Source organism: Oryzias latipes, chromosome 7 (assembly GCF_002234675.1).
Source record: "Oryzias latipes chromosome 7, ASM223467v1".
Classification (NCBI taxonomy): domain Eukaryota; kingdom Metazoa; phylum Chordata; class Actinopteri; order Beloniformes; family Adrianichthyidae; genus Oryzias; species Oryzias latipes.
Window position 1 is genome coordinate 11,617,657 of NC_019865.2, and position 23,333 is coordinate 11,640,989.

Here is a 23,333-nt window from a genome sequence, read left to right on the forward strand (position 1 = left end):
ATAATTTTTCATAAACGTTTACCTCTGAGTGCAGAAAAATGATATTCAGGTCGGTGAACAATGGCACCCACTGCTGGACAAAATGACAAACTTAACAACGCCACATCACTGCCAAAGAAAAATAAGTTTCACACAGTTGCCCTGTGATGCACCCTTCTTTGCAGAGACACCGGGAGAACTAGGCTCCTTAACTCTTGCTGTGAAAGGTGTGTTTAAAAAAATTATTTCCATCTCAAGAGGTTAAATCTAAAAATTTGCTCCGTTGAGTCATTGTTCACCCAGAAAACCGTTGTGTAGAAGTTTCTTACTTAACTTTTGTTAAGTAAAAGGCATATTTTATGGATTTCATATAGATGTACTGCTTTCTTATGATACGACAAGGATTTCTGACAAAAAATACTTTCAAGTATGATTAAACTTTGCTTTATTAAAGTTTCAATTAAACATTAATTTGCTGTTGCATAATCTTGGGAAATGTATCCATGTAGTGTTTACCTGTCCAGAGCACTGTGGGGAATGAAGTCACACAGCGTTTATTTCATTTGATGTGACCTATATACAAGTTTAATTTCTATGGATATGTTACTGAACTGAGAATTAGGGTATTATTTACATTTTGGCCAAATATGCATGTTATCATGAACACCAAATGCATAATTTAGTGGATTAATGTGAGAATAGAGGAGTGAATTTCGTTTCATGGTACATAATGAATGAATAAATGTAAAACTGCACAATTTTGTGTGGGGCCAAGCAATGGACCTGACCTCAGGAAAATAAAATCAAGAATAGAAAATAGATGCATGGATAATTGTGATAAGTGAATTTAATGGACCGCTTTGAGTTTTTAAAGAGTAAATGAATTAAATAGAGCCGCCAAAGCAAATTCTTGGGGAAGACATTTCCTCAAGTTTGTTCTGAAAAAATACAGATGAAATCCTTCAACATCAGTTCTAAATTAATTTGAATGTAAGAGTTAATGATAAAAAATACTTAAGAATAGCTAATGTCATGGATTTTCCACTTTAAAACAAATCACCAACAATTTTGAGTCACTTACCTCGTGATGTTGACTTTTTTTTAAGAGCACGAACATTTCCTGGTCTAATATGTGTTATCTTTAAAATCTTCAAATATGTACCAATATGAAAAAAATAATCTAAACTACTTTAGATGAAATTGTGAAAAGGTGTTGCAGTGTTTAATGTTCCAATTGGGGTTTTTGAAGGTGTGTTCTTGTTTAAAAAAACCCAAAACAAACAGTCTCTGTCAACAGTAGAGTTGCCCTTCAGGTTTACTGTTTAAACCTAATGTGATCTCCTCATGGGTCAACTTTTTTGTTTGTTTGTTTGTTTTTTTGTGTGTATCATTATCTGTTGCAGTAATCCACATGAGTATTTACTTTCAATGTCTGCGTTTGACTGATATTACAAATTTTTCCAACCAGTAGGTGGTGCTACATTGTTTTGTTTTTTAATTTATTTAATGCCTTTTGGTCTGTCAGGGATTATTGTCTTACATTGTTTTTATCTTTTATGATCAAATCCAATTTTTGCCTGAGTTTTTAAGGGGAATTTTTTGCATTATAAATGAGAGCGTGAGTAATGTTGTAAAGTTAAGATAAATGTAAAAGAACCATTTAAAACAAGTCAAAAAAGCCATTCATCATAGAAAATAACGACAACCGGGCTCTAGAGGGCGCCTGGGAGACTGAAAGAGAAAGGGAGGGAGGGAGAGAGAGAGACCTAGACACTGACTGGGCTGACAGGAGTGAGTGTTGTCCTGCTCATTTTGCAGTTTTCCCTCTTTCCCCAAGCCCTTTTCTTTGACGGACAGACCCGCATCTGAACCGCGCCGAGCTGCTGCGTGAGCGCCGGGGTCCCTGCTCCTCTGCGCAGTCAGACTCGTTCCTGTTGGATCTATCGGACATACATGAATATCCGATGGTGAGTACAGTTCCCCTGTCCGGCTTTGAGGGTGGCCAACCGCTCCGCACACTCACTGGCCATTCAGTGAAGGGTAAACTGAACGGCAGTTAGATGGAACAGCGTTCGGAAATAAACAGCCAACAGCTGACGCGTTAGTGTGCAAAGGGGTTTGCGCGTGGAGCGGCCGCAGCAGTTCTGAAGACTGCGAACTGAAACGTTGCCCCACATGGAAGAGAGTGTGAAGAAATAATCAGCCGTTGCTTATTTCGCCATAATATCTACTAATCTGACATATGTTTTGGGCTGTTTTGTTGGGGTTCACGTGATGCCAAATTGTGCATGTGGACCACAGATTTGATCAATTAGAGGCTGGACTGCGCAGCACAGCAGAGCAGAGCACAGATGCGGAGCTTTACGCTGCCAGGGCTGAAGTTGAAAGATGTTTGACCTCTTGTTTTTTGTCTTGGAGTTTAGTGTGCCGAGCAGCAGTGGACTTTTGTCCGGCTCTGTCTCTGTAAATGCTGGTCAAAGAGCCAACATGTGAGCACGGAGAGCTGAGGACTTTCCATGCAATGCCTGCCTTCATGCGTGCAGGCAGGCAGGCTGCTGCTGCTGCTGCTGCTGCTGCTGCTGCTGGCTGCTGCGTCCTGTTATGTAATGGGCTTCGACCGACTGCCCGCAACCAGACCGCGAGGGCCTACACGTGCAAGAGCCAAACATGTTTTCCAATATCACGCCTGATGATGGCTGATAAAGGAAAAAAAAAAAGATAAAGGCTAGCAAATCAAAGTTATTTGTCCATTATATACAGAGTGGCTAATTGATTCATGTGATCCAGATTGAATTCTTGAAAACTGTCCGATTCCTGCATGTGAAGGCTGTGCTACATAAGAAATGTTTGACCTGTCTTGGGTGTGCATAAAATGTAGGCGAATGTGACTCATTTAATTCAGCTTATAACACACACATAACTTTAACTGATTGTCACATTAGTTCATAAGTTGTGTAGTTGTTTAAGTTTAGGTCTATGCATTTCCTTCATACAGAGATTTGTCTTTTAATCTAAATCCTGTGATAGTAACCTAAAGTTACACATGTTCATTTCTCGATCTCTTGACAACGATCTCTTGATCGTTAATGGAACCCTCTCAGTTGGTCTTTCCTGTCAAATAGAGCATCTCTGTACAAATAAAGGTTTCAGTACAGGTAGATATAGCATAAACCTTAGGGGTGTAACGATTATTCGATTTAACCAATGAATCAAATTCCTATTCCTACTATCTAACCAGAGTGATCTGTCTGGGGCAAGTTGTTAATCAAATGGACCAATACCATTATAAAATCTTTCAAAATTAAATGAAGTGATATTGATATTGGAAAATACCATTTAGATTTAGAAATGAGAACTGTATTTTACTATAATGTAAAAATGACCAATTGTACCACAGTGCACAACAGACACGTGATGACAGCAAAAAATGATCAATCCATCATTACAGTCCAATGCGTGGAAACACTTTGAATTTTTAAAGATAGAGTGTGTTTCATAAAGTTCAGCCCATTGTTGTTTTCCAGATCAAAATAATACAAGTGGAATATTATTAGCACATTCTAAAGTGCTAATGCCCGTTCAGTACCCAGGTATTTATCTCTGAGTCACACTGGTTGAATTTTAGGCTATAGATGTCCTGGACCGATTCTAGGTCAGTGAATTGGATCTTTCAAAATGAACCAATATTGACTATAATTGCAATCGCCAACCAAAAATTATTACATGAATCGAGTCTTTGTTAAAATAAATCGTTACACCCCTGATCGCCCTGTTTATTAAATGTATGAAGCTAAGTATGAATATGAAGAAAATCTGTTGCTTAGCGAGTTTTTGAGAAAAGATAGTTTCTTACATGATGGTTTAATGTCAAAATGACAAGTGGAAGCTGCTGCACGACTCATCTTCATGTTTGCTAAACAACATTGCATGCTTTGTTTGTGTATGTGTGTGTCTGTACTTTCCTTCAGGAAAACAGGTGGCTGGTAGAGGTACAGGCCTGTGTATAGGGTTGATACAAAAATAGAAGAAGTGCACTTGAAACACAGACACGTACGTCTCTGATGCCTCTGGCCAGTGTGAGCTCATGGTGCCTGCTGGCTTGGATAAACTAGTGGAGAGGCAGAAGAGTGCTGTGTTTCTTCACACAATAAAGGCCACACAGGTGAGAGGACGCTTATCTTTGTGCTTGAAAGAAACGTTCCAATATGCATTGCTTAAAGGTTAAAAACTCTGCATAGTTTGCGTGATGATTTTTGTCTCCTGGATTTGTTAGGATGTCGTGGGCCAGAAGTCTCTTTGTACACAGAGAGAACCAGCAAAAGTCGACATGGGGAGAACACAATGGCAAAAAGAGGAAGGACAACTCGTCACTATGCAACCCACGTTACATGAGCTGTTTGAGAGACCAAGAGGACTTAGAGAGCCCTAATGTGGCCCCCCAGCATAATTCCTGCAGCGCAGGTAACAGTGGGGGTAACTTTGGCCTGCGTTGTGGTTGGCAGGAGAACCACTATGGAAAAAGGGTGCTTGGTGGCACTGATCTGGACTTTGAAGATGGCGACCTGAAGAACAGCAAGGTGGAGGAATTAGAGGAGTCAGCAGAAGGCAGCTGCAAAACGATGACTGCAGCAGACTGCTGGATGCGTTTTTTGTGGGTTTTCCAATCCAAAAAATTTCAGTCTACCAAGCTGGAACGCCTCTATCAGCGCTATTTCTTCAGACTCAACCAGAGCTCTCTGACCATGCTGATGGGGGTACTGGTGGTGGTGTGTGGAGTCATGCTGACTTTCCATTGTATCCACACAGCCCTCAGTGTGGCCTACATCTCAGTGCTCTCTGTGGCCATGGCTCTCTTTCTAGCAATGATGGTGGTGTGCAATCGCAACGGCTTCCACCAAGACTACATGTGGATCGTGAGCTACCTGGTGATCGGGTTGCTCATGGTAGTTCAGGTCTTTGGTGTGCTCATGGTGTTTCCCCGCAGCGCCTCAGATGGCATCTGGTGCACAGTCTTCTTCATCTACATCATCTACACTCTGCTGCCAGTTCGAATGAGAGCTGCTGTGCTTAGTGGAGCCGTCCTGTCCACCATTCACACAGTCACCGCATGGCAGATTAACCAAGAGGACAAATTTGTTTTCAAACAGGTAAGCAATGCATGCTTTACATTACCTTTGTAATATGAATGTAAATGTACTGGGAGTGTTGCATTTTTGTTGGCTGGGTAATAGCTTCTTTCTTGTGTTTTACATCATATTTAAACATCACATTGAAGTTTTAGGTTGTGGTTTAAACACATTTATGTTTGTCATTTCTGGTCTGGCTCTGAAAAAGTTTTTCAGCTGGGGATGGTACCATTTTTGCAGGATTGCTGCTTTTGCACATTGAATAACTTTCTATTCAAGTGAAGATGCAAAAAAACAAACAAAAAAAACTCTTGATATATTTACTTTTTGGGAAAATCTAAAAGGTAATAGTGGCAACAACAGCTGCCGCTATTGCCTAAAACACTTTTTTCATGACATTGTGAATTACCTACTTATGTACAGCATGTATAAAATCTCTTTGCTGTGAAATAAGATTCTTTAGATTTTTACTGCAAGGCCTTATGTTGCAGCAAATATGCAGGCAATTTTTAAAGCTGAAACAAGTACAAAAAAGAAGTCTATCATGTATTGTACTATTTACTATACAGTTGAGTACAATGTTGTTACTGTATTCACCAGTTGAAATGTCCTACTTTTTGTTCCAACCAATATAGGACAAACATTGTGCAGACTCCTTAGCCACTTTTCCATGTCAAAGGTGTCAAACTAAAAGTAGATGATGTCGTGGAGCTCAGCAGCTGTCAAATGAGATTTTTAATGAGGCTCTTTTGGTGTCACAGGGACGCTACTATCAGGTCTTTTTAGGGGTTTGCATAGGGTCATCTGGGTAGAAAGAGTCTGTTTAGCTGCATTGTGAAGGAAGATCATGATAGCATAATATGGTGCCATCCAGGCCAGAATCCTCCACAACAACGAGACTATTGTAGTTTAATGAAACAGGGTGGGGTGAATTCAAAACTTCGATTGCGCTTAAGATTTTTAATGGAAAACAGAATGTATGCGTCTTCCTTTTGAGCATCGTTTGTCATTGCTTAGCTTGCAGCATAAGATGTTTTCATAGCTTTTATTTTATGTTTTGTGGAGGTTTGCATTTGTTTTAGGATATTGCAGGACTGTGTGAATGAGATGTTTACCAAAGCAGCCTATGACAATAAATTGAAAATTGTGTTTTTAACATGTTTTTTGGCATTATGTAAGGATGGAGGACATATATTAAGAAAATTAATTAAGACGACAAAAAAATGTTTAAAAAAGAGCTTATTTGTGATGACGAAAATACAATGGGTGGGCTAGTAGTTCCGCTCCATTCATGCAGAAACTATTTTCTAGAAAACAACACTTTTTAAAATGAATTTTGACTATAAACGGCATAATCACAATTAATTATCCACTGGGAATACTTTAAAAATAGCTCAAAAGTGGATTAGAATGGGTCTTTTAAAGCTAAAAAGTTTTTGTATATTAATTTTCCTGTGATGATAATATAATATATTCACAAGTTATTCAACATGCCTTGAACTCCTAAAAAGATGATTGTATAGTTTCTCTCCACATAGCCAGACGGTCCTACTATTGTTCTGTTCTGCATCTGGTCTTAGTTTACCCCAAAATTAAATCAGACCCATTGCTAATGATAGTAAAATCTGTATTTTTCAGCAATAAATTTAAACTCCGCGTTCTGCTCGTGTGTTGTGCAGCATGTTTTTCCACCCAACATTTCTTGTCTTTTATTTGATGTCGAATGATAAAATTACAGCTGAGAGCTGCACAGGGAAGTAGTTCTTGTAAGTGTGAGAATGTCTTTGCTTCGTCTTTGAGTGGGGAGTTGTTCTGCTCTTTTTACATCCAACGTGCTTTTTTTTTAGGTCGCTGACCTTTCTGAACATTTTTCCTTCCCCGGTGGAATAGAGTGTTTTAAAAAGAACTGCTGGGTTGAGATAAGTTGAACTGGACTCTCCTGATACAATATTGGATTTGTCACATCTAATCAACCAGGTAAATGTGGAGCCACAATATACAAGGCAATATTGACAAAACTATATTATCGGGTAGCTGAGCTGCTCAAACTAATTTTTTGGTCCTGCTGGTTGTCTGAGCATTTATTGCTTTTACTTGTATTCTACTTTCGTGAGAAAGATAGCTCTCCTCTGTTCTTCATCCTCCTTCAGTGAGGATGAATGTACTGACCTGAGATTTGCATCGGGCATGTGTGACATTGATGTTGTATAAACACAGAACGTTTCATGGTCACCTTCCAAACTCAGTTGGCAGCTTCCTAGGCTTCCAGCTTCTCACACATGTTCAGAATCTGGGAGCTGTATTCAGTTTGTGTCACACATGTTTAAGTCAGCACAAACTCTGTGGCCCCGAGAGCTGCTCCTCTTCTGGGACCTTATCATCCTCCAGCTCTGTGTCTGTTCTGGTCCTTTCTCCTTTTGGTGCTTTCCCTGCAGCGATATTTGTGCATGATCAGAGCTGAGAAGACGTGAAACTAATGACAGCAAGGACAATGCAGTCTTTGTAAAGAACCTCTGTGATAGAATAGGGGAGGTGGGGGTGTGCGGGGTTTACAGTGTTGACAAGGGGACAACACATGGACGGAGAGCATAAAATAAAGAAAAGAGTGACTCATCCTGTTGTAAAGACCCACCAGTATCCTTTCTTTTTATCTCTATTTCTAATTTGTGAGTCATAATTCCATTCTCTCAATCCCCCTCTCAGATGGGATGGCCTTTTACTTTACTATTGGATGACTGAACCACTCATGGGAATTGTTTGTATGAATCCAAGTGTTTCACCACTTTGTGCTTCTCTGCTCTGAGAACTACAGAGACGCTCTGGTTGTAAAGATCTCAGAAACAGAGACCTTTTCTCTGCTACTCTCCATGTAATGTGCGCCCACCACCCAAATGTTTAACCCTCATCTTTTGTGCATGTGGGGGATACTGTCAGGATTTCATTAAAAAGAGCTGCATTTTCAAACTTACTCCTATTGAAAAACTGTCCCTGTTGTTTGCTAATAGAGCTTAAATATTTGACTCTTTACAAAATCTAATTTATCGTATAAATTTATGTTTTTTTTATTCATTATTGCATGAGTACAAAGGAGTTTAAGCTCAGCACTCTGAACAATGTCATTCTAAAAGAGTCTCTTAGACAACCCCTGTAAACCAAACCATGCCCTAAAATAGATTGGAAAATGTTAAAGCTTTTATTGCATGATAAAGGGGCACATGGCAATAAAATTAGCAACTATAATATTAGAATTAAAAGTTCAAGGATAAAGTGAGGGAGCACAATTTAAAGAGGGGGAATGCGTGAAAGTTACTCTCTAAAGGTGGAGGGGGGAATAATCAGGGGTAGCCTAAGAAATTATGATGAAATTTATGTTTCACAAGTACAAAGTTTTGTGGTAATGTACATTCAATAAGATCACCAGCATATTTTTTTACCCTTGTTGTTATGAATCTTTTGTGTCAGAAGTGTTGTGTCTCTCAGAAAACAACACAAAATGCACCATGACAACCTCCTACTTTGGTGCCCTCCCCTGAATTCAGAACTTTGACCGTGGCACCAAAGATTAAGATGTGGACTAGAAGTTGGACACAGTAAATAGCAGATACATTTAGCTGTCAGACACCACCTCTTATATGTATTTGTGTGTTTTCATGTGCTTTAATTGACCAACTTTTACAATATTTAAATCAAGGTTTGAGAGATCTTTCTAGATTTTATCTGCTCCAGTTAATTGGAATCTTAACGTCTATGCATTTTTATGGCTAAACTATTAAAAACTGGTGCTTTTGTCATGTGTGGGGCTTCATTGGAAAATCTTGTCCACACAGCATAATCTCAAAAGAGCATCTAGCCCTTGGTTGGTTGTTGTGTGCTGATCATGCACTAGAAAAACCAGTTCCTGTGCAGATTCCTGGCAGATTCTTGTGGGGGTCAACAAATAGAAGGCTCGTAGAAACATACCACTTGTTCATTCTAACAAAGATTAAAAAGTTACTGATAAAAAGCAATGTCAGAACATGCCTGAGGGAAGAGTAATGCATCCAAAGCTTAAAATTACCTGAACACACACATGGATGCACATGTTTGCCCTTCTGCCATCATGAAAACATTAGATAGACTTCAGTTGATTTGGCCAAACAAATTCCTGATTCTATGATTAACCAGGTCACACCTTATTGCTAAACCTAAGCAGCAGTTGAGAAATTTCATTTACCAAATAAGAACTGATGATATGTTCCAATTAGTCATTTGTAATCCTAATGCTGAAAAGGTTCTTACACATCTAAACTAGCTATTTGGTTAATCGGTCAGTGTTTATTATGGTTTGAATACATCATTTCTTCCGTCTCATTACAGTGGATAAACAGAAGGAGGTTTAATATTTTTGTTACTAGCTGAATTTAACAATGTTGCATTTATTGTCTTAATAACATTTATGTTTTTAGGCCATTTCTTCTTTTTACCCAGATTTACTTAATAAAGCAAATGCAAAAGTAGTAATTAGTAATGCTTTAGAAATCATGAAGATCAGAATGTGTTAAAAAAAATATATGCTCAACAACTGTGTTTACAGACCCACTCCAATGAAAATGGTGTTTTTGGTGTTTCTAACATGTTCTTGTGGCATTTCTCTCACAGCAAGCGACAAGCACCCTGCTCCGCACCATTTTGATCCATCCACTAGCAGACAAATAGATCCATGTTCGTCTTTATTTTCCTCGTCTGAGTAGGCATCTACCTCAAAACTGTAAGGCAGGATAGCTCCAATATTGCTCGCCATTTTTGTTGCTCCGGTAATGTTAGGTTGGGGTTGTGAGGGGGCTGGAAGCTAGCGGGTGAAAGTGTAAACAAAGTGATGATGGGAAATGGAGGGAGGCTCACTCCACACCAACAGTCTTGTCTACAACTCAGAGGCACATATCTAATGAACTCCTGCCGCTCTGCAGAAACTGTGACCTACAAATTTACCGTGTTTTTTTTAATTTTGGCTAAAAAATGCATAATGACAATAACAGACCACTCAGAACACTTTTACAATACTTTTAGAAGCTGTCCATTCATTTGATTTGATTCATTTGATATATACTACCTTAAGGAAATCTGTCATTTAGTGTGCAGTTACTAAATGAGTGATCCTTTTTCTTAGGAGCTGCTTGGAGTGCAGGGCTCCAGACTAACTTTTTTCACTAGGAGCACAGTGGCCCCTAACTGAAAATTTTAGGGGCGCAACCAGAAAATTTAGGGGCGCATACCGTAAATCAACATTCTAATCAAATCTACTAATTTCCACTGTATTACTAATAAATACTTTAATAATAGATGCAGAAATTACAATGTGCTGTTTCTAATTCAGTGTCACATTTTATTCTTCACTTTTGAAAATGCAACAAGAAGGTAAAATGACAGCACCATCGCTGTCATGACAGTACAGATAAGTAAAGAAAACGGATGGAAATTTATCTTTGTGACACCAAATAGGTGCAGCCAAGATGCACAATAAGCGTGTTTCAGATCACCCAGGTGAACTCAACGCTGCGCAGATCACCTGGTGTGTGACATATATTTTTGTTTTTGCTCCAACATCAACTGTCAATCATCACAAAAATATCGCGAGAAAGGGGTGGGAGCAAGGGGCAAACCTACCCGGACACAGCTGGAAACTGAACTGACTGAAAGCTGCCCTACAGACTACAAAACAATGCATTATGGGACATGTGTCCTGATGGTTTTTGTAGTGGAGTGATTAATTAAAACAATTTAAAATACCAATTCATTAAAAAAGGCTACATACATCACAAAACATTAAAATAATCATAAAATATGTAATAACACAGATCATACTAAGGGGGAGAAGAATATTGAAACTAAATTGAATGTTAAGGACAACTCCAATTTCCTGTCCTCCTTCAGTCTTGCTGCAGATTCGCCTTCATCTCACAGCCCCCCCCCCCCCCCCCCCCCCCCGGTCTCCCCAACGATCCAGGCGAGGTGCCGGTTCATCTCAAACACGTCTATCGTTGCATTTTCCCCACGTATTTTCAGTGAGTCTAAAACAAATGTTGTTTTTGCTCGAGCGTGTTTAAAGTTCAAGACCCGTTAGCTGTCACGCATGTAGGTGTGGGACATTTATTCTCCTCAGCTGACCCGACTCCCGCGGGAGCGGTGTGCTGCCGTAACGGCCGTGCATAACCCTTTGATGCGCCGCCGTAACCGTAACCAAAACCTAAACCGGTTCTGTGTGACCCAGAGAAAAGTTCAGCACGGACTGCATGTATTTAGAAAATTACGAGCGAATAGATACGTTCTAAAGGAAAGTAAGGAACTCCTTAATGTGGTCCGGGGAGGGAGGGGGCTGTCAGGTGTCCTGCTTTCAAACCCTGTCATTGTCACGCCCCCAAGAGTCATATACCCCACTGTGATTGGTTGGTCAGCTCCGCGCACAACAATGAAAAAGTGTCATTCATACAAACTGGCGGTCTGCAGTAACATTAAACCTTCATATTAAACATTAAACCTTCAAAATATGATCTTGGGGGCCGCAAATAGCCTGCGGGCCGCGAGTTTGAGACCCCTGCTGTACACTCTGGCACTGGTACACTAGCCGCAGGTCGGAAGAATGAATCAATAGTTCGCTTACCCATAGTTCAGACGCACATATCAGGTTGTGATATTTGTCTCTCCGTTTCCTTCCCACAGATGTTTACGCGCACTCGATTATCTCTAGGCCCCGCCCCCTCCACGCATTTTAGCCACTCACAGTGGCTTTCCCTATTCTTCTCACACGCAGTGGCCGCCTCACAGACAGGTATCACGCGAGAGTGTACGTGTTCGCGTTTCATGAGTATGTGCGCGAGTGTGTGTGTCTGCCTGCGTGCGTGTGCGCTCGCGTCTCATTGATTATTTCATTGATCATTGACGTGCCCCTTCCACGTTTAATGTATAAAAAATACGAAGGGTGGGGGAGGCAAATTTACTGGTCGCGCATGTGCGACTGGATGTAAAATTCAGTCGCACACTCTCAAATTTTGGTCGCAAAATGCGACCAATTGCTCGCAGTCTGGAGCCCTGGAGTGGCTTGGCTCTGTGTCTCTGAATGGATGTTGTAAATCTAAATGTTTTAAATCAAGCCTTGTGGTCTGTTTGAAGTCCACATTAACTCAGTGCTAGAAAAAATCATCTCTCTTACAGTAAGAGAGCAATGTGAAAAGACAGGCTTTTTCAACCTAAACCACATAGTGTGTTACAACCACAGGAAATGATACGAACTTCCAAGAGGAAAAATTATTGTTAGTGAAAAATGAAACCTTGGTCCTAAAATATTGCAAGGTGATAAGGTAAATAATAGGCAGCCTAATAATAGCAGTTTGAATCAAGCATAAGGAAATGCTGGCTTCCAAAATTAGATCATGGTACACTAGCACTGGTTGACTACAAGCAAACACACGTACTTAAAGCTAAACTGCAGTGATAATCACCTTGCAAGTATTTATAAAGACCTTGTGAGTTGTGTTGTGTTAAAATATAAACATTCCTTATTGTTTAGTGTATGTTTATTCAACTTAATGTCAATCCTGGAGCAGGTGAGCTGGAGATGACGAGCTCATCGTCAGAGGTCAACATCACACCAATCAATGTCTCTTTATTTCCACTGTTCCACATACAAGCCCACAGCTGAACGTGACACCATAAATCAGATTGGCAGGAAAGCACGTTATAGAAGTGAGGCTGTAACAACATGCTCATTATCAGTATATAAACAGGCAGCACTTTCTTCCCGTTGAAATGTACAGCACTCTGTCTGGCCCATGTTCTCCTTATTGTCAGGGACATTATAGAGCCTCTTTACCCGTCCAAATCTCCACACTGTGTACTTTAAATGGAAAAACAGATCATTGTAATGATTTTGTTCAGATGATATAGATGTTTGTTCTGGCTGCAAAGCTTAGGGGCTGAGCTTTTTGTCTCACACTATGCCTTTCTTGCATTTTTGGTGAATGATGTCAGATTTAGTAACAAGACTCTGGCCTTGTGGCTAGAATTTCCTACACCCCGGGCCCATCTAAAAAGGTGTTTTTTTGTTGTCGTAGTTTTCGTCCAGCAAGTTCTCCCACTGAAAAGCGCATACAAATGAGTGTTGATAATGGATATTACTAATACTGGTATGAAGCTATACGCAGCAGAGTTAAACAGGACAGCGTAGATAATAGGTCACACTGCCAACATTTGCTGTTTGTCTTATTTCTACAATACGCACTGAAATCCTACACTAGTGACTTTTATTCTCATTAACCACTGTTTATATATGGTCTTCATAAACATGTCACGTGACGCCTGCTGATGTTGACCCAGTAGGTGGATTTGTCACATGCATGAGTTCAGTTTCAACTCATCCTTGACTGAGCAGCTCATAAAAACAAGTATTTTGTGCTGTTTGAACTATAACCTGTTTGTGTCCTGGTTATTGATCTGTATGCTTTGTAGTTAGAGCCAATATTGTTCATGGCTGAAGAAAGAGAACAGGGCAGGACAGCAGTTAAAATTGCAAAGACTGTAAACAGACTCTTACGCAGCCAGACAGTCTAAACAAAGCTCTCGTGAGTTTTCATTGGCGTTCATCACGCACGTTAATGCGGTGTAGTTCACTCCCTGAGAAAAGTCACTCATAGGAGTATGGATTATGTGAACATGGAGAAACTGTGTTGCATTGTTTCCTGCTGCAGAGCTGTCTTCAATGTTTACATTGCACTGTTCTGTGTTAAATGTAAATGCTAGCCTTGGGATTCGGCTGTACGTTACGCTTACAAGAAAATGCATTAGCAGCAGATTGAGGAACTCTGGGATTCAGGCGTATGTTTGCTGTTCAAGATCCAGGCAAACCGCTCAAATTAAAAACAAGAGTTAGTGTGGCTTCTCGCCTGGTTGTTCAGGCTAATTGAACTTGTTTAGTGTTCCCTCAGTCTCTGTGCTGTAATTGCAGCTGTGCCTGTGTTGGTGTCAGCGGGCAGGAAGTGGAAGGTTAGTAAGGACACAGCTGGGAGGAGAGTTACTGTGTCCAGTCCTGCCTGTTCCCTCCCTCTGTCTCCCTGACCAGGAAAAGCCTGACCCCACACAACTGAGTAGTTAAGAGCTCTGACAAGGAAAAAGTTAGCAATGTTTTCGATCCAAAAGCGTGAGCCAAAAAGAAAAAGAAAGTCCAATTTCAATTACACTTTTACTGCCTCCCTATAGTTTTTAGAATATGTTGAAGCCAGAACCATAAATTCACATTTGCAGGTGTGCATACTTAAAAGAAGCAACGTTGGTAATTCGCCGGTCCGTAGCTTTCAGTGTGAGCACTGGTCAAAGATACAACAGAGTTTTATGGACAGTTTACAAACAAAAACATTTTTTTTTAAATTACAGTCCTAAATGTTCAAGAAAAAAGTCATAACTGTTAAATTACAAGAAAAAAGTCATATATTTGTGGCTTTAAAAGTCATCGGATAAATTTATGACTTTTCTCTCATAAATTTATGTTTTTTAAAGTCGTACTTGTATGACTTTGAAACAAGTAAATTTACGAGAAAACAATCATGAATGTACGTGACAAAAACACCAAAGTTGTCTGCGTATCTGAGCCATGCTGAAAGATGAAAGATATGGAGCGTTTTGTGAAGCTTTATGTCCAGATAGATTTAAAAAACAAAAAAGTTACGAACTTTTAGACGACTCTAAACCAAATAATTATTAGTGTTGCTGGCTTTCTTGGGGTTCGGTGTGGAGTTTCATAAATAAAATAAGGAGCTCAGAGATACGTTTGGGTGTAGAGGACTGCTACTTTATTCTGCCCTTTTCATTCACATCCAGAAGTCCATTTGTCACCTTACGTCATGTAACTGTCAAGCTCACAAGAAACACCAAAGAGGAATGAAAATAGTGTTACATACGTCCCCTCCTCCAAATAAAGTATCTCGAATCAGAATCTTCATTGACAAGAGGGAATAACTGTATAATGTCCTTCCAGGGGACATGACATTTTAATATATTTTTTTAATAAACATAAGTTAGGCTGTGAGAATTTAATTATTAAACATGATGCAAATCACATGCTTTAAGACAAATAAATCCAGAAAGCCTTTTTCCCTTCCTGTTCCTTGCTTTTGTCAAAGTCTTCATGGTCTCACCGGTCGTATGAGACTAATTTTGGTTTAAACCACGTCTTGACAAAAAAAAAGAATTCTGATTTTAGATGGCCGTGACCCAAGATGGTCAAGTCATGACCCAAGTCATGCACCCCCCACCCATCTTTAAGACATATCTTTATAAGGGAAACCTACTTCCCTATGTCAGTAATTACACATCATATTTACCACCAATTAGGTTGGAACTAGTGCAACAAAATCCCATAATATTTGCTATTTTTACCGCTCCAGTACAATGTTTCAGTCTGTGGACCACAGCTTGGGACATTCATTTTTGTCAGACATTTTAAAAGCTCCAGATGCCTGTCAAAGGTCATTTGCCTTAGAGTAGTCCTTATGTCAAAAGCAGGCAGGCTCTCAAGAGACTTTGTGTTGACTTATGGGATGTAGCACTGTGGCCTTTTAAAGTTTAAACTCCAGCTTTTCTGGCGCTAAGTGTTGTTGGAATGTCTTGTTTCTCGCCTGGTTATATTTTTCTGAAGAAATTAAATCTAAAAGATTTTGGAATGATTTCATTAAAGGCGGTAATGTCAGATATATGAGTATTTAGCTCCTATTTTGTGCATTGTCTCTGTTTGGATATCCGACTCAATTTAAAATCATAAATGTGTGACCTTTTTCAGCTCTGCTCACAGACTGACCTATCACAGTCAACTTGAGTTAGTTATTACAGTGCAGCAAGCCTAGTGTTGCATGTCATTAAAATACATTTTCCCCATTAACATACAGGCAATTGCATTCCTCATTGTTCCCAAATGGATCACTGAATTTGTGCACATGTACATTCCAGCTTGCTTGTTTCTGAGGTTATTGTCCAGTGGGATATTACTAAAAGCAGAGTGGATTTGCTGTGTGTTTACCAAGAAGAGATCTTTTCCATCCCTTTCCTCAGTTTCTCCTTTAACATTCGATCCCTGTGCCTCACTTCATAAACCACCATTCTGTGATCCAGACCTTATAAGCCGATGTTTGGCCTCTTTTCCTTTGCAAAAGCAAAGCTGAGACAAGCTAGCTCCACTGAGGCAAAATCTGCTCAACGAATGGTCAGCAGACATCAATGGGAGATACTCTTAGTCAAGATTAGTGGTTAAAAAGAGAATAAAGCCAACATCTTTGAGGCGTTTCTTCGCACTACATCAATGTTTAAAGTTAGGAGACTGTGCTAAACTTCAGGCTGTAAAGCAAGTTTGTAGTCATTTTTCTTCAAATCCACATATGGAAAATTATGTGAAGGTGTGAAACCCTCCTTGGGGAGATGTTGGAACTTGAACAACTTTCCTTTGGAACCTTAAAAATCAAAAGCTAACCATTTTTAGCTTCACTCATGCAAACCTGTGCTTACAGACTTCCAATTTGACTCAGTCTATACTTTTTTTTTTGTTTATTTGGGCATTTCGTCTTCTCAATTATTCTATTTGCTTAACATATGTGCATCACAGCATACGTATGAGAGATGTTATTTTACTGATGAATTATCCCAGAAATGTACAATAACAGCCTCATGTGTTTCATAAAATATTTTATCATTTTTTTCACCATTAACTTTATGTTATTACAATTTTGATTGATTTCATATTTCGATTGCCAGGAAAAATGTCTTTTTTATCAATGGTTTGCCATTTTCTTTAGACTGATTTTGAGAAAACATTTATTTAAAAATTGCAACCTTTTTCTATAGATTTAAATGTTATTGCTAAGAAATAAACCACACTGTGATTTTTCCTGGAGAGGATGCAACGTTAAAAGTCTTTGGTCTAAATTTGGAAACTAGTTAGCCTGCTAGTTTAACCTCTTAAGACCCGAGCTAATATTTGAGCTAACCCTTGAAATATGCAGTTACAGTGCAATTAACTACTGTGGTAATATGACCCAAAATGTGATGTTCATGCATGTGGACGCCAGGTCCTAAGAGGTTTAAAGGGAAAAAAAGGAAGAAACCTGGGAAGTATGATGACAGTTAAGTGTTAAAAGTGTCTTTATCACAGTTTTTTTGCAAATATATGCATGCGTGTGTTCAGGTAATGATGCAATAACAGTATTTCAAAAAGGCAAAGATGATGTGACAGCTGAACTTTGTATATCAGTAAAGTTTCAGACCACTTTACCTGACAAAACACCTTCAGAACAGCTTGACCTTGATTGTAAAAGTTTCTGGCATTCTACTCGACACAGTAGTAACACGACATTTACTTTTACTGGCATACAATTCCTGAAAAAAGCATTCCTATCAGGGTTGTCTTTATCTTTGGTAAATAGTCCTCATAAAACTCAAGCCAGCAAAGCAGAAATTCTGACTAACCCTCTGGAAAAGATAGAACTCCAGTTTTACATTGGAAATTAAAACTTTTCTTTATGAAGATGTTGTGCTGAGCATTATTACATTCATATATGTTTAGCTTTTTGTGAACATGATGGCAGGTTTTACACTTGTTGGTTTTTATAAAGTTATTTTAATTGCTAAACATTTTAGATGCCAACATAAAAAAGTAAAGGTTTTTAGTTTTAGGATATTAGGTGAAGGGATAACAACATTTGTAGAGGAGCAATTATTATTTATTTAATAACTTATAAATGAAGACATAAATAGATAAAACAATCAAATAACCACTGGGGATAATAATTTAGCCCATTAATTACATATGCTTTGCCTACATAATTACACTCTGACTATTTATCAGAATACAGATTTTTTTTTAAATTGCATTTCAGGGTCTAGTGTTACAGAGATTTTGTTGAACTGTAAAGCTATGACTTGTAGTCTGATTCAACTAGCACATAAATGTCTAAGTATAGCCATCTGCCTGACAATATATATTTATCAGAGAATGGGTAATGCAACCACTGTGGGATTCAGAGCGAGCACAGCTGCAAATGAACAACAGAAGGGATAAAACCTGCTAGATCTGTATGTTGCAATAGCACAGTCAAAGTCCAGATACCAACCAAAACAAAGAAACCTAGATGTATGTTTTATTTTAGAGACTTATTTGGGGTTAAGGTGACCAAGTTACCTTTCTCTTCTTTATCTGTTTGAGCTCCAGTTCCAGTGGTTATTCATAAATTAAAAACATGCTTAAAATCCAACCATCACAGTTAATTTCAGCAGTTTAATTTACTCCTAATTTTATTGAACCACGTGCTTTTAGGTTTAAAGGCAACCAAAACAGATCATAGTCGGTACTGTTGTGATGGTACTCAGTTTCGAGCGCTGGTTGTGAGGTTATCTTCACCCTTGTTTTGACAACAAATGGCGTGTTCTTGTGAATACAGTGTAAACTTTTTTTACAGGACTGTGTGGAAGGCAGTGATAATTCAACAAATTTAATGCCACTATACCATCTTTGCTCTGTACCAGTGTGTATATTCTATAGATCAGCAGCTTTAGTTTTCCTTCTTTAAATGTATTTTTATTTACATTTTGAGAAAGAACTGACAGATCCTTAAAAATAGGCAGGAATTGTACTCATGGAAATAACCATCTTCAATCTACAAACGAACATTTCTCTATGGTCATCCTTTTCATGAACGCAAACTACTGCTCAAGCATGCACACAAACACACACTGGTTTAGCAACATACCAGACCTTCCTCAGACATGATGGTACGAGGTGATAAGGTTTTTCACCTTCTCACCTTAAGCCATAATGCTACTGTTTGGAAAAATATTAATTTAGTCCTTGTTTCGTGTGCAAGCATGTCTTTTTCCTCATTAGAAATGATATCAACTTTGGAGGAAACACTCTGGAGCTCTGGTCATGGGTCAAGTGACATTCCCAGGCTGGAGTGTGTTTCTTTACATGAAGAATCTTGAGTGTGCGCATGTCCGTGTGTTTCTGCGCTTCGGGGAAGCTTCTGATGTTGAGTTTTGGCTATGGGCTAGTGAGAAATTGCTAACAGACTCAAATCACCAGATGGGTCTGATACTTCACAAGCACCCACAAAAAGAGACGGAAAAGAGGAATGCCTTTAAGGTCAATGACTCCACTAAGCAAGCTGCGCTCAAAAGCTAAACCTAATTTACTCAAGGAACAGATAATGATGTTCAGGCTGTTTTTCAAGCTCACAATGCAAAAATGAAGTACCAATGTCTGCTTTTACTTCTGTGCAAGGAAAGACGTGTAAATAAACTACTAATTACATTATCTATGTGGTGCCCACACTTTTTTTTGTTGTTGAGCCACTTTTGAGACGACAAGTTCCAAAAGATCTACATACGTCTGATTTAATTGTGATATTTATGTACGGTACTTAAATACACTGATTCTAAAGTGGATCAGACAATTATTTTAAATTAAATAGATACATTTACATGAAAATGTAGGATTACAACATGACAAAAAGTTCCTGTCTTTTTTACTTTTAACAGCTTGTTGAATTGTCCCAGTGTGTTCGTTGTTGTCATGTCAACGGCGCAGCAGCACATGGTGTACCGACAATAGAAACGTTCTGTGTGTGTTCTGTTTGAGTTTTTTTTTTTGAGCGATTGTCAGTCGATTAGACACACTAGCTACTACATCCACGGTTTAGGAGTCTGACACTGAACGCTCACACCTTTCTGAAATTTGGAGGAAGAAAAACTAGTAGTTAAATGCTGAAATTTAAATATATATATATATATATTTTTTTTTAGTGTTTTAGTTAATTGGTTTTCATGGCCCGCGATCCACCCACCTACCCCATTCGGGATCAACCAGTTGATCACGATCAACGTATTGGGCACTCCTGATTTAAAGTATTGTTTTGCTAGACCATTTAATGTTTTTTTCTTCGAAATCTGTCCGTTTCTTTTACAAGCTAAAGTCAACAATTAGTTCAAATTCCACTCAAATCCATATAATTTGGGATTCTTGTGACCATCTCATCCATTTAGGTATCTTGTTTGCCTTACACAACACAAGCTAAAGAAAATGCCTTCTTGCAGAGCAACCATGCTTATCATCTCCAGCCAGATCACTGCTAATGGCTCCTCAGATGTTTGAGGAATTTTTCGCCTTGCAGTTGCTCTTATGACACCGAATGTTATCAATTTTACTCAATGACCTCACCCAGGTCAGGCCTAGTTCAATGTACTGTTGCGTTGCGACTTGTGCATACTTTGCGTTTTCCTTTTTATGCCGGATCTCACTTGTCTATTTTTTTTTGTTTTAGATCAGCGCCAACATATTAATCTTCCTGTGTACTAATATGATTGGAATCTGCACCCACTACCCCGCCGAGGTCTCCCAGAGACAAGCTTTCCAGGAGACACGAGGATACATTCAGGCCAGGCTACACCTGCAGAGGGAAAACCAGCAGCAGGTACACAGACTGAACACAGACACCTGCAAGCCTAAGCAAAACAAGGCCTGAAGGCAGCCGTGCCCAAGATCTGCTATGCAACATATGACCAATGCAAAACAGGAGCAAATGGGTGTCTCCTTCTTTTACTCTAATTTGTTGTCTCGGTTTTTGAGGCCAGCAATATGCTATGGAGTGTAAACACGGATCCCGGCTTCTCTCTGTTTGACTAACACATTCCTACATAGATACCTACCAGGCTTAATGACTCACCGAGCATTCTGACTGAAAAGGGACAAAAAGGAATGTGCACTGTCGTCTGCCTGCGTGTCTTTCTTAATTTACATCTGTATTTGACTCTCTTAGGAGCGATTACTGCTGTCAGTGCTGCCAAGGCACGTTGCCATGGAAATGAAGGCTGATATCAATGCCAAGAAAGAAGATATGATGTTTCACAAGATCTACATCCAAAAACACGACAATGTTAGGTAAAACGTAACACCAGTACATGTGTTCACTATAACATTTATTAAAGAAGGCACTGCTATGACTTCCCTGTACAGGCAGTTGTGTTATGTGCAGTGTGACTCCAACAGTAATTCCTCTGACAGCATTAGTTTTCCATATTGTTTTGTAGTTATGCTGTCAGAGCCTTAATGTATTTAACTGTTGCACACCTCCGTTTAACATTTTATCTAACCTTTGTATACTCTGCACTGCTGAAACAAATGCTGAAGCTTTGGCCTAAGGTGTAAAGATAAGTTATAGCTACAGTTGGGCAATTACAGGGCAAAGATAAAAGCTTTAAAGCCTAAAGAAAACATCAAGAAAAGTAGAAAATTATCTAAAATTTATTTAATGACAATCTATCCACATTGACTGTATTTTCTTACAAAATGTCAGGTTTGGTTAAACATAAAAGTTTACAGAAACAATTTTATGTTGATGGCAGTGTGCAGATGAGCCAAACTGTCCAATCACAAGCCGCCTAAAATGCCCTCTGAAAACATTATCAAGCACATTGTCAATTCCTCCTCAGCCTAAAGTTTGTCTAATTGCTTATTTTGTGGCGCCATCTGTCAAATCCCACTGGAAATTGAGTTTTGTTGTTTCTTTTATTAATACTTGGAGTAAGAACCATGATTGACATTAGCTTTGATAATAAGAGGGAAAGCTAAACAGATGTGTGGGTTTGAATGTTTTGCACACTTGGCAGACCAAACTTGTCATGGGTGGGAGATATTAGGCCCATTTGACTTGTCCTCTGTTGTACTTGGTGGTGTAGTTCTCAGACTCTTTCTAAGTATTCAGTGGTCTCTGTGATCCTTCCCCTCTCCACAGCATTCTGTTTGCAGACATCGAGGGATTCACCAGCCTGGCATCTCAGTGCACGGCTCAGGAGTTGGTCATGACGCTGAATGAACTGTTTGCCCGCTTTGACAAGTTGGCCTCGGTGAGACTCCCGTGAAACTATTGCCTCTCTAGCCTGTTATGATGAATCTGTTGCTTTTTGTGTTTGTGTGTAGGTTGTATTCTGAAACACCTGTTTACAGAATGATTAAAAATGATGCATCTTTTCTCAAAGATCCACTCTCATCATCTTTGGATTTATTTAAAAAGTTTTACCAATTTTTTTTTTTAAATAATGATTATGCTGTTTTTAACCATAATTAAAAAGAAGAAAAAACCTGTGTCGTTTTCTAGGACATAGGACTGTAGCAACTCTACCCCCTCCCCCTTCATATCACCCATAACAGAGGGCTCTGTTTACACACTCTCCTGCTAGCTTACAGCCCCTCACACCCCCAACCTAACATTACGGGTGCAACAAAACTTGCGAGCAATATTGGAGCTATTCAGCTGTACAGTTTTGCACCAGACGAGGAGAACAAAGATGCACATGGTGTTAGACGTCTACAAGTGGATGCATCAGAATGGAGCAGAGCAGGGAGCCTGTGGCCCGCCTGGTGTACTTTCTACGTAACAAATGCCAATAGCATTTTATCATCTAATTCACAGCAATTTGAAAAAGAAATACTCAGAATTGCAATTTTAATCACAATTTTCTTAATATATATCCTCCATCATGAAAAAATGCCACAAGAACATGTTAAAAAGACCAAAAACACGATTTCCAACGGAGTGGGTCTCTAACACAACAAAGCGCTCGAAAACTAGAGGTCTAATAATTTCTGTGCGTTTGTGTGTCTTTGTCGTACAGGAGAACCACTGCCTGCGAATCAAAATCCTCGGGGACTGTTACTACTGTGTTTCAGGGCTGCCTGAACCTCGGGCTGACCACGCCCACTGCTGTGTAGAAATGGGAGTGGACATGATTGAAGCCATCTCGTGAGTGAATTTAAGAGTACCCTAAATAATCGGTCACTGTCTTTCAGAAGGTTAAATAAAATTATTTTGTGTGGTGTCCTCTTTTGTGTGACAGACTTTTCTAAGGCAAAACCGTGAAGGTGAACGTATAGAATTTTTCCAGACTGCATGTGTATTTTTATCTTTGGATTTTTATGTGCATCTCCAGGCTGGTGAGAGAAGTGACAGGTGTTAATGTGAACATGCGGGTGGGCATTCACAGCGGGCGTGTTCACTGTGGGGTGCTGGGCCTGCGCAAGTGGCAGTTTGACGTGTGGTCTAACGACGTGACGCTTGCCAATCAAATGGAGGCGGGAGGGAAAGCGGGGTAAGCCTTTCCTTTTCTGCCCAGTACCCCTGTCAAGAAAAGTGTCACAGACTACAAAAGATGTCTAAAACTTTT

At 39.3% G+C, this 23,333-nt stretch overlaps 1 protein-coding gene across 1 annotated transcript in view; it reads left to right on the plus strand.

Moving 5' to 3' along the window:
- The first annotated feature begins 1,725 nt into the window (after positions 1-1,725).
- Positions 1,726-23,333, plus strand: part of LOC101169035 (adenylate cyclase type 6) — a 33,283-nt gene continuing 11,675 nt past the window's right edge. The window contains exons 1-8 of the mRNA XM_023956577.1: positions 1,726-1,946; positions 3,948-4,141; positions 4,253-5,126; positions 20,435-20,584; positions 20,930-21,051; positions 21,905-22,016; positions 22,785-22,912; positions 23,100-23,258. Of these exons, the coding sequence (XP_023812345.1) occupies positions 4,254-5,126; positions 20,435-20,584; positions 20,930-21,051; positions 21,905-22,016; positions 22,785-22,912; positions 23,100-23,258 (1,544 nt within the window). The 5' untranslated portion in view covers positions 1,726-1,946; positions 3,948-4,141; position 4,253. The remainder of the gene's footprint in view (positions 1,947-3,947; positions 4,142-4,252; positions 5,127-20,434; positions 20,585-20,929; positions 21,052-21,904; positions 22,017-22,784; positions 22,913-23,099; positions 23,259-23,333) is intronic.